The following is a 12,455-nucleotide window of genomic DNA, read 5'->3' on the forward strand; positions in this document are numbered from 1 at the left end:
TCAATAGCCCTGCAGCTCCTGGTATTCGAAGCCTGTTCTCTGATTCACAAAGTGCCTCCCGATGGCCAAGGCCACGACCACAACATTCAGGGAAAGGACCGCGGACGAAGACAGGCGTAGACGGCTGAAAGGTTGGCTCCGAGTGTCTCCTCCGTGCATTTGATTCTGGAATCCTGCAACTGGAAACAAGATAAAACCATTTAAGAAAAAGTGTTACTATGCTTTACAAAATTTTCATAAATTTCTATCTCTGCGTAGCCTATGAATCTTAACGCATCAATGAATGTATAATATATATTAACACAACATATAGGAAATTTTATCAACACAACATATATAAACTATTATCAAATATTTGAATTAGCTATGTTTATATTTAATTTCAAAGATAAGATGTCCTTACATTTATTTGTTTAAATGGTTAACTCAGTTTGGTTCCCTGACATAAGGTGAAAAGTTGAGAAATTCAAGCAAAATGGTTAAACAGAAATGCAGATTTGGTTACTAGTGGTCACTATTTCCCATAGTTGTCAAAATACAGTTGATTGCTGGAGAAAAGTTAGTTTTTTCTCTTGAAATAGAAAAAGGATACTTTTCTAATGTATATGATATTTCTAGAATAACTTTTATTCCCAGCTCTTCACAGCAAATCTCAAACTAATAATTATAGATGCATTGTCTTTTTAGTGAATATGTTTATAAAATTACTGAATATAATTTGCTCAGTTACATTCTTTAGTTTTTGTCATAGAAATATTTTTGCAAAACAGAATCAGGCTCTTTCATAATCCATTCAAATAATAATAAGAGATCATCAGATTCTCTTATGCCAAGATCATCTTCACATAACATACATTTAGCACGTTTTATATAATTGTGGCCTATGCTAGACCACTTAAGTGTGGCTTATCCTTGAGGATTTGCTGATGCCTCTTTCCCAACATGACCTGCTGGAGCTCAGGCTTCAGTCCTTTAGAAAGAAGCAGGGCCGTCTTGAAAACATAACTACTTTCTCTGTTTTTTTTATAAAAGTAGCTTTTTTTCAAATGGGCGATAGTGTGGGATGCTGGTCATCTTATTATACTCAGTTATGTGTGAAAATATTTTGCTTTGCATTTGTTTATCTGCCAATAGTATTTACAGTTAGGAATCAGGAAGCTCAGGAAGAGTGGTGGTCAGAAGCGAGGACATTACATTTGTACTCAAAAGCAATATGAAGAATGCTAAAGTATCAGTGTATAACATGCTTAAACTCTACCAGGGTGTCCATCTGGCAGAAGAGGTGCCGCAGGTTGGACACCCCTGCTGCACAGTGTACATGTTACCACTACAGGAAATAAATATTAACCTTGTGTGTTTAAACTCATAACTTATTTAGGGCTTTGCCGAAACTACCCTAAATCTCTAAACTGCACGTGTTTAAAAAGGACTACATTCGAGCCGCAATTTATGAGCCACGGAATGTTCTTAGGTCATGAAATAGCTGTTTCTTACTGGAATTTCCACCTGCACTTGGATCCCTTTTCAGACGAATGGGTCCTATGACGGCATCTGCCTTCCATTTGTATGTAGAAACGTCTCGCTTCCTTCTGGAGACACAGCCTTGGTTGCAGCGAGACTGGTGGTCACCGCTGTCACATATGAACACCTTGCACTGTAGATACATGGAGCCCAGTCTTCTCAGGAATTTAAACGCATTAAATTGGAATCTTCCATAGTGCACAGATAAAGGCTATATCTCACAAGTTTCATCTTGCTTACATCTGGAACAGAGTTTATGACACATTTAGAAAGTTTACAGAGATTCAGTCTTTCCAAACTGAAAAATGATACAGATTTTTCTTTGAACTGTCTAATCTGTGGATCTGGAAATCTTTCTAGAAAGGCAGTGGGTTGAACTCAGTACAGTGACTCAGACTATGGACCTGAATTCTGGGTAAGATGACGTTCCCTCCAGCTATTAAAATTCCCAGTCCGTGTGAAGTAATTAAAAAATCAATTCTGATTTACTAGAACTCAAACCCCTTACTTTACCTACTTGCTGTGAATGTGCAGTATGGTTAATGTAGTTAAAGTCCATCAGCTTTTTTTGGAAAAAAAACAAAACTTTCCCATCAAACTTTTTTTTTTAAATGCCACATAAACTTTACTGAATACATTATATTTATGTTCTAAACCTGGAACACATGAAATGATGATCTGGGTTTTCGTTCAAAATAACTGAAAGGTTAAAAGAAAAAAGCAAAAATATAAATAAAGCCGCCTTGACAAAAAATAAGTTTGCATCTATCAGCAAGTATTTTGTAAATATACTTAAAATTCTAGTGGATATGGTCTATGGCTGTAGAAATGTTTCAACCTAAATCAATTGTAACTAGTACATAATAACTTTTTTATAGAATGATTGACTTCATTAAATTCCATGGTAGTAGTACCAGAAAAACTTATATGAATTATATATACAGACACACACACAGTATTTCTTCATTAAAGTAATCCTCAGGAAAGAATGTCATATTTGAGTACATACCCGCTCTTGATTAGGTCATAGGTTGTGGATGCGAAGTCAGGCGTGGGCGAAGCCCTACAGGTGTCAAGAAATACCAACTTTGGGTCTGAGGTGTGTAGACTGACTTGAACGAAAAGATTTTTATTCAAATCCACATAATATGGTAACTCCAATATCGGCTTTTCAAATGAATTGGATTCAAAAAAAGCCATTCTGGTGTTGTATTTGCCCAGCACGTTCTGATTTTGTATTACGTCGTCTTCTGTTACGTACATCACCTCCGCGACAGAGGTGTGCTGCATCTCACGCTTGGCGACAATCTGCATGTGTCTCTGACGGGGGATCACTTCCGACGGTGGGGATGGAGTGAGGGTGATTGTATTGGTGTAAGTAATTGAATGATCTTCTACCTGCAGAACCAAACGGGATTCAGATGTCATGTTTTAAGTCCGGTGATATTTTAGAGCGTAGATGTGAATGACACTTGCAAGTAGGGACAGAATTTTCTTAAATCACAAGATAACGGCTCTTGTGTCAAAATACTGTGAAACTTAAATGGGTTTTATTTAAGAGACATTCTGGGTGAGAAGAAAAAGTGTGCCATGAGAGACACAGTGTGGATTAGAAAGGCTTGAAGAATTGGACAGACTTCTTTATCAGCTACATTAAAAACCATTTTGAACGTAGATTTCCAGGCCTGTGAGGACTTTGGACCCAAGAGCATATTGCCTTCCATAAGTGGCACCACATCACTGTGGCTAGTGGCGTAGTCTCCCAGGTGACCGCAGACCGAGGGCCAGGCTTGGGTTCTGTCCAGGCTTCCTTCCCTAGCGACTCATGCTGTCATAGCTCAGGTGTTCATTTTGGACAAAAATAATAATAATGATGATGATTTACTTCCATCCTTATCAATTCCTGTTGCTTAATGACTTAAGTGAAAAGTTTAGGGTATGTATCGTAAAAGGCTGAAAACGTTAGAGATCTCGAAGTTCTAGAATATGTAGAACAACTCACAAACATCCTTAAAATGAGGATCAGCTTTCTACCTTTTGTCTTTACAAGGGAAAGAGGAAGGTCATAAGAATACAGCTAGACTTTTGCTAAATGAGAGATGTAAACCTTTTCTAGGCAAGCATTACTAGTAAGCTGCTAGCCCTGCAGTGGATAGCTATTCAAACTCTCTCCAGTGAGTTTTCAGAGTTCTCTACCTTTTGGGAAAGAGAAGCACCATTTAGTTACCTGGACAATGAAGGCAGTAATTTGGCATTTGGGTATAAATTCGTGTGTGCACTTCTGTGTCCACACATGCTTACCATGCGCCAAACCACTAAGATTTGGAAGTTGTTCGCTGAGGCAGCCAGCAAGCATTACGCTGTCCACATCACCAAACCCACCTTTGGCATTTGACACAACCCAGCTACCAATGTTTCACTTTAAAAAAAAAAAAAAAGAAATACAATAAAATAAAAATAATACTTAAAAAATATTTCCCTTTACCTTTTTGACTGTACCGCATCCATCAAGAGGAAAAGAAAATTCCACCACATTTGATACTTTGGGCCTGCAAGTTGGGTCATTTAGCTGTAAGTTATTCTCATTGTATTTGAATGATTCCAGGTAGGATTTACTTATGATAACTCTCATCTTGTCAGAGGTGCAAGTTAAAGCAGCTGTCCAAAAAAAAGGGGAGGGGAGATGACCATGTTCACGTCAACTAGGAACTCTGGATCTCAAAAAGCTGTGTGTGGCCCTGGCTGGGGCAGCTCAGTGGATTGAGCACCGGCCTGAGAACCAAAGGGCTGCCAGTTCGATTCCCAGTCAGGGCACAGGCCTGGGTTGCGGGCCAGGTCCCCAGGTGGGGACACACAAGAGGCAACCACACATTGATGTTTCTCTCCCTCTCTTTCTTCCTCCCTTCCCCTCTTTCTAAGAAAATAAATAAAATAAATATATATAAAATGCTGTGTGCGCAGGAGGATATATAAAAACTCAAAACCTGTTTTGCCCCAAACTGTAATCAGAAGCCTGAGATAATGGAGCAATTGCTCTGTGTTTCAATGTTCACCATGGCCTTAGTTGCAGCTGGAATCCCTAAATCTAATATTTCTAACTGTGCTTTGCAGAAGGCATTCAGGAAACCAGGCCACATTTTCTGCAAAAATCTTTTTCAGGTTAATACAATCATTGCTTTCCTCTTGTACTAAGCAATGTACAGAACTGATTCTCAAGCTTCACACCATGAATATGTTCCAAAGTGTATATGGCCCTGCCATATCCTTGGGAACACATCTCAGGCTTGCCAACAGGGATAGCTCTTTGTAGGATAAGAATGAAGGAGCAGTTTCTGTGTACACAATCTTCAAGAGAGCTCAAACTAGCTAAGGAATGTGGCTTACTCGTGTTGACGTTTTCTGCATAAATTGAAGAGTAGGAGGCAGAGAAGCCCCGGTAGGAGTTGGCATAATCTGTAGATAGCACGACGGTCAATGAGTTGGATGAGGACTCGAAAGTGGGCACCACATGGCCACACACTTGTCCAATCAGGCCGCAGGTGGTGGAGGCTCCATCATAGACAGCGACAGAGTCAAATCTGCATTGTTCGTCCACTTCCAGGCTAGAGAAGCAGGGTTGCTGGTGAAAATGCTTGCCAACCAATTCAACTCTATGTTCCATAATCCCAACCATCCCAGTCTTAAGCGATGAAGGATTTTTTCTTGCAATGCTATCTCGGGTTTATGATGACAAACCTGGGGCTTCGCCAGTCCCTGACGTGACCTCAGAATCTTCCGAACAATAGTCGACTTCGTTTAATGCAATAGTATTTCTTTATACATCCCATTCTTTGAAAAGCGCCCATCTGTGGGGGGTGCATGTGATAATTTCTCTTCCCCAGGCCCCCCATCCCCTAGCCAGGTGGCCCCACTGCATTTGCTCCAGCAGCGGCAATGGACCACAGTACTTACAAAATCTCTTTGAAGTTTAATTTTATCTTGTAACCTTCCTCCACTTGTATGTGCCACACCCAGTAGGCCATCTTAGGGTATGGCTCTGGGTAGTTGGGGCTGGTAAAGGAGCCTTCGAGGGTGTCCAGGTACCCACCACAGTCTGGAATAGCTGCAAGGGATGCAAGGGTGACCAGGGGTGTAAATCAAAATCGAGTCTTCTTTTACTTTCTGTGTCGTGCATTAGTAAGAGCTTAATATGTCTCCCTGGAGTTTCATTGCAGCTCCCCCTGGGGAGCTGGTGGCATATTGAGATGCTCGCCCTTCTCTGTCACCAGAGGGTCTGCCCATGGGGGTGGGGCAGACGGCGCATGCCATGCTGCTGCCCAACGAATACTATTTAAGTCCCTCTAGGAGACCTGTCCCAGCTGCGGAGACCCTCCACTCCCTGGATGGAGCCACAGAAAGTAAAGTCACGCTCTGAGGACCACCGCTGAAGGCTCTTCCACACTTAGCCCCAGCCTAGCTTTCCAGTCTCCTCGGCCGCCACTGTGTGACCTGCTGGTCCAGCCTGTCCTTTCTCCCCACGTCCCCTCAGGCTGTTGGTCCCAGCAGACAGGGCGCTCCCCCTCCGGTTGCCCCTCTCCTGATCCTCCTCTCCCACTGCTCCAGCTCAGCTCAGAAGCAGCCTCGAGAAGCCACCGTGGTTCCTCCCTTCCCCAGAAGGTAAGCAAGCAGCCGGGCAGGGGAAACACCAAGATGCAACACCGAGGGCCCTTTCTAGGGGGGTGTAAATGGTTTAGGTTGGCTAAAGCACAGGATGCATGCCAGGCAGGGGCTGGAGGTCAGGCATGAAAAGGCTGCGGGGTGCGGCTTGGGGAACTGTGACTGCTCCTCCCCAGGGGTTCGTTAGCGCCGAGCACCAGCGGTTTAACAGGAGAGTGAGCCGTTCAGCTCGGGGCGTCGGAAAGGAGACCAGGGCGGAGCTCGGCCCGCGGACCGTCTCCCAGCTGCTGGGCGCCCTGCCGCGGCGCCACGCTGCCGGGGATGCAAAGCCGCGCGGCCGGGAGCCTCGCACTTCCGAGTAGCCTCAGGTTCAGAGGGGAGGTCAGGGATTCTCCGCACGAGCCTCGGCTGATCTTCTTTAGCAAGAATCACCCGGAGACTTGTTAAACTCGGGGATCTAAAGCCCTAACCGAGATCTAAAGGATCAGACCAGAGGGAGGAGAAGAGCTCCCCGAACAGGCACTGCAAGAGGTCTCAGGGTCGTTATGAACGGGCTCAACTTGGAGACTCTGCCTGAGCATCTAAGGCAGGAGAGCCCGACGGGGAGCCCTCCGACCAGCCCCACCCGTCCGTCTCACGGGAGAGCTGGTCAGCGAGGAAGTTCCTGGGCTCCACTCCAGGACCCACGTGTCAGGATCTCTGCGCGGTGGGGGCGGGGCGAGGAACCTGACTCCACAAGCCTCCCAGGCGATTCTCCCCAACAGCGGGCTGGGAGGGACTAGCCGTGGACGCGGGGCTCCTGCGCCCCAGGCGGGGCAGTGTAAGCTCCTGTGCTCGCAGCCGAGAGCCTCGGGTGTGTAAACGAGAACTCGCGAAGACGGTTCTCGGGATTCTTGCAGTCGGTGAGTCGTTGAAACGTCAGCGTGCTGGATGCTGATTCAAACACAGGAACATAGTCATTTTTGCTGCAGGCTCTCCCCAGCAGGGACCCCTGGGTGGAGTTCCCATCAAAAACGTGAACGTTTTCACTTTCACAGCCCCGCTGTGGTCAAGCCTGCCAACCGAACGCACCTGCGGTTAAAGAGCCACCAGCGGGAGGGCGTTCACCAGCAAGGGGGCGTCAGTGGTTCCCACGGGCGGCCCAGCTTACCACGGGCGGCCCTCCTGTGTTCCTTTACTGTCTCGGGGCCAAGCCTCCCTCAGCAGCAGACCCCGCCGGCCGCCTGTGGCTCAGGGGGCCGAAGGGCTCTGCGGGCGCGTTAGATCGCGGAAGTGGAACCTAGGACGCCTTCCCTTCTCCCGATTTCCATCCCTGCGGCTCCCCGTGCCCATGGGGCTGTTTGGTGTAGAACCTTCTTATGTGGAATTGAATCCCCTTTGTCATCTGATATCCAAGGCTGTTGAGGTGGAGCAAATTTTGGGAAATGGCCACCTCTCCAGGTAAAGCAGCTTGAGCATCTTCCTAGTTGCCCCTCCCTTGCCTCACATCACCCTTTGGTCAGGCAGCCCCGTGCCCTGTATTGGACAGGGCAGCCCAAGAGGACTGTTTTCTGTCCAATCTGACAGGGCCTCTCCAAATGCCCTCAGGGGACACATTTCCAAGGTGACGGAAAACCACAAGGGTAGACAACCTGAATTCCTCTTCCCCCTTAGTTACCTGCCGTGTAACTTTGGATGAGTGATTTAAGCTTTCTTGATTTCAGTTTTCTGACCCATCAAGTGGGATTATCTCAGCCAGCTTCATTCTATTGGTGAGGCTTATCATATTCCGAAGCACCTAGCACACGCCTGGCACACAAAGCTGTCCCATAAAAGCAAAATGTTCATTTCCCCCTGTACACACTTCTGTTCTCGCTTTCTCCTCTCTTCTAACACAGCAAAAATAGTGGATGTGTTTCTTAACAGCACTACCACCCCAGGAAATTTGAAAGACCCCCTTCTCTTTCATTTCTTTGGGGGCCACACACAAGTCAATTCCTGTTTCAGGGGTATAGGACCATGGCTTTCAGACGGGGCACCTTGGCCCGCAGCAGCATCACCTGGGAACTCGTTACTCAGGCCCCACCCACCCCATCTGAGCCCCCGCTGAGGTGGTTTATGAAACCCTGACACTCTCCAGTCTTAGAACCACTGGGATAGGGTGAGCTCCTAGAACAATGTGTCTGTCGGCATGGCTACATTTTAACACGGATGGAATGTAACTCTTGTTTATGTCAATTAGCCACAGTAAAATTGGCTTCATTATACATCACTTGGCTTCAAGTCATGGAAGCTATTGACGATGTTCAGTAAAAACTTACTATACTTGTTCAGTGGAGCCTACATGCACTGGGGCTCAAAATGATTTTAACGGAAGACCCAGGCTGGCAGCCAAGGAGAAAGTCTGGTTACGAGTCTTAGAAAATAAGTGCTTGGCTCTGGAGCCAGGGGGTCAGGATTCGAGTCCTCTCCCACTTTCATTACCATGTGACTTTGGGAACAGTTGGGAGACTGCTCCTGAGTGGAATTGGACTGCACCTGCCCCAGAGGGCCGCGGAGAGGACCGCCTGGGGCAGCCCCCGGGGAGCCAAGCCTGGGAGTGCAGCGCCCTCTCTCCGCGGGACGGCACACTGCTGTCACCTGGGCGCCATCAAACGCTTGTGAGCATACGTTCACTTCAAAATAAAAAGTTTAAAATTCAAGATAGAGAAGACCGATGCCTGGGTCCCACCCCCAGAACTGTGAGCTAATTGCGTGGGGTGCCGCCTGGGAATCTGAGTTTGCGGGAGCTCCCCTGTGGATTCTAACGCACAGCAAAATGCAGAACCGCGAGCTTAGTGCTTTCGGGCTGAGAATCTGGATCTAGACCGGCTGGGCCCGAACCCTGGTCATTCCACTGACTTGTGGTGTGGCCTGAGACAAGTCCCCCCCCCCCCCCCCCCCCGTCTGTGCCTGCAGTCCTTGCACTCAGAGAACGTTGATCTCAGAGAAGCCCTGTGACCAGATCCCGGGGCACAGACCTCCGTCAGGGACTGTCGGCCATTGTCATCAACATTGCCGTGAGAGCCACTGCCACCTCGAGGAGCCCTGGACTTCTTTCCTGCAAAGGTGCCCCAGTGTGGCCAGAGTTCAACCACCCACTTTAGAAAATGAAGCCCCTGCTTCCTGGCGGCAGGAAAAGATGACTCGGATGTTCTTCTTGTCTGGCCTTTCTAGCATCCAGGGGTAGTTCTCACTGGGACTGAGCTGCAGGACCAGGGCTTTGTGGCTCTCAGACTGGCTGGCATCTCCCAGGCTGGCCGTGCAGCTGGGTTTGCCTGGCGGGGACCATGCAGGTGGCATTGTGTGGCGGCGTCTGCCTCTTCCGGGGCCTGGGAATCTACCCGCCACGTGGGGTATGCGCACCGGTGTGCAGGCATTTGTGAATGGAATTTAGCTCACTCCAAAGTAACCCAGCAGTTATGCTGAGTTCCCGTTCTTGGGGCCCTTAGGTAGAAAGAATTTGTGATTTCTCTAACTACAGTGCATGAAAGAATAAAGAATATATTAGGGCCTGAAGATGATTTTAAAAAGAAGCTTTGTATCTAGAATATATAAAGACCTCTTACAACTCAGTAATTAAAAGGCAGCCCAATTAAAAATAGACAAAGGGCCAAAACAGAAGTTTCTCCAAAGAAGATATAAATGGCCAGCAAACACATGAAGAGATACTCAGTATCATTAGTCAACAGGAAAATGCACATCGAAACAACAGCAAGGTACCACTTCACACCGATTACGATGTGAAACAAAAACTGGAATCAAAACAGAAAATAGCAAGTGTTGGTAAGGATGTGGAGAAACTGGGACCCTTTGACACTTCTCATGGCACGTAAAATGACACAGCTGCCGGGAAACAGCCTGGAAATCCCTTAACAATTAAACATAGAATTGCCATAACTCAGCAATGCCACTTCTAGGCATATCCCCAAAGGACATGGAAACATATCTCCGTGCAAAAGATTGTGCATTAAGGTTCGTAGCAGTGCTACTCAAAATAACCAATGAGTGGAAACAACCCAAATATCCATCAGCAGATAAATAAATAAAATATGGCATATCCATACAATGGAATATTTTCCGGTGAGAGCAAGGAATGAAGTGGTGATATATGGCACAGCAAAAACCTTGTAAACGTATTGTATGATTCCATTTATATGAAATGTCTAGAACAGGTAAATCTGTAAAGACAGAAAGATTAGTGGTTGCCTTGGGCTGAGGACATTGGTGGAAAAGGAGAGTAACTGTTAACGGGCACAAGAGTTTCTTTTTGGGGTGATAAATGCTCTCGAATTAGTGGCGATGGTTGCACAAGACTATGCATATACTAAAAATCATGAAATTGCATATTTTGGAAGAGTGGATTTTATGGTATATGAGTTATTTCTCAATAAAGTTGTTATTAAAGAGGAGGAGGAGAAGGAAGGGGAGGAGTAGCAACATCTATAATTGAATGTGAACAAAAAAAATTGAATACTTCATAACGGAACGTGATTAATGGTTAAAAACTCCAGTTAGAAACAAAGGTTTTTATTTTCAGTTTTATCCATGACAGATGAGTGATATTCTTAGAATAGCTTTTAGTTTTCCCTAATAGTATAATATTGTTTATTAGTAAAGAAAAAGCAAACACAATTAAAGAGTATAATCTCATTCACTCAGAAACAAATAAAAAACTTCTTGTATATACTTCGTCATTTTCTCTCCTACTTGCTGATTTTTTGATATTCAAATGTGTATCTTTCATAGATAAGCACCATCGTATTTTACAAATTTCAGGTAGGTGTTTTCTTTTCCTTAAATAGATGCTGGGCACCTTCCTTGTAGCTCAGTATTACCTTTAAGAAGTTGCCAAAGATTATTCCTTTGTTGCATTCACCATACCTTACAGAATAAATGTTGGAAATTTACATTGTTTTTTATAATTATGGCAATGCACAGAGCACATACATTTGTGCACTTACATGATATTGCCTAAATATTAATTATTAGTAGTGAAATTACCGGGTAAACTTTTTTGTGCTTTCATTTTTGTGTTTGACATCATATGGGCCTGAAAAAAAGTTAGTGCTCATTCTAAATCCCATCAAAAGCATATTTGTAAATATTCTGCTTTAGGGCTATCAGCAGGTATGAGATGTTTAAAAACTTGGGGTAGAGGCTTCTTGAAAGGATTTCTCCTTTAATTTGATTTAAAAAAACTAGTCCAATTTCCTTACCTTCAGACTTGCTCACATTAAACTCTGCCAAACTTAATACAATGAAAAGGGTCAAGGGGATGAGCCTCCTGGTGGCCTCCATCTTTGGAAGGGGCGGGACAGCCTAAGGGGCTAGCAAGCTTTTATATGTCTCTCTCAGGCCGACCTGCTTTCGTAAGCTGCCTGGTGACCTTTGGGGAAATGTATCAGTTTGACCGTGCACAGGACAGATTTATGTGAGAACATAGTAGCTGTGCTGTTTAGTATCAGCACCCCTTAAGTGTTTGCTCTTCCCAAACGATTCCCCAGGGCCCAGTGGCTAGTGCCCAGCTACATCCCTTGCCAGGGGACTCCAGCACCTGGGGCACAGTGGGCACTGGGCAGTCCCTCCTGGCACTGATTTGGATTTGGGCCTTTGCCCTGTGATTTGTTCAGATCACCAAGCGGGGGACATCAGTGGCACCTTAAGGCTTCGCGGCTCTTCCCTGAACACGAAAGCCTTTGGGGGTCTGAAGAATCAAGCTGGCAGGTGGGTGGCACAGGGGCCAACTCCAGGTCCAGCTAGATCGCTCCGAAGCCTGCCAGGTGGCTGACACTGAGGGAGAGAAGGAGGTGGCACAGGATGGGGAGGAAAGGGAAATAAAGGTGCGGCTTCAGCTTCCACGGATTTCTAGCTGGTTGTGCCTAGAGAGCCTGGAACAGGTGAATTCAAGTCCTGCAGGCAGTGTGTTAGATGAGAGAAAGGAGTCCTGGTGTCCCAGGTGAGGCCAGTGCTGCAGAGGCAGGGCCAGCACCTGTGACACTCCTTCATTCAACTACTCTTTAACTCCATGAGAAACACAGTGCCTGACCCCATGGAACTTATTCTCTAAGTAGGGGAGACAGACAACAAATGAAAATAAATTACAAATAGTGAAAGGTGATATAAATATAATGAGACTGCTTGGAGGGGAGGGGAGATGCAATATTAGGGTGGGAAGAAAAGCATCCTGAGATGAAATGTGAGCACACACAGGAAGACACACATGCATGATCTGGGCTGGAGAGATGCATTTTAGGCAA

General features: G+C 45.7%; 1 protein-coding gene across 1 annotated transcript; it reads right to left on the minus strand.

Moving 5' to 3' along the window:
- On the minus strand, positions 1–11,496 carry CUZD1 (CUB and zona pellucida like domains 1). Its single transcript, XM_054581779.1, is given in 11 exon segments — positions 1–173; positions 1,495–1,763; positions 2,531–2,919; positions 4,007–4,179; positions 4,906–5,123; positions 5,473–5,672; positions 7,051–7,075; positions 7,077–7,231; positions 7,628–7,635; positions 9,330–9,473; positions 11,415–11,496. Coding segments are annotated over 11 exon segments (1,836 nt in total).
- Positions 11,497–12,455: the final 959 nt, after the last annotated feature.

Source organism: Pteronotus mesoamericanus, unplaced genomic scaffold (genome assembly GCF_021234165.1).
Source record: "Pteronotus mesoamericanus isolate MK-2021 breed Mesoamerican mustached bat unplaced genomic scaffold, CSHL_Meso_final contig_657, whole genome shotgun sequence".
NCBI lineage: Eukaryota > Metazoa > Chordata > Mammalia > Chiroptera > Mormoopidae > Pteronotus > Pteronotus mesoamericanus.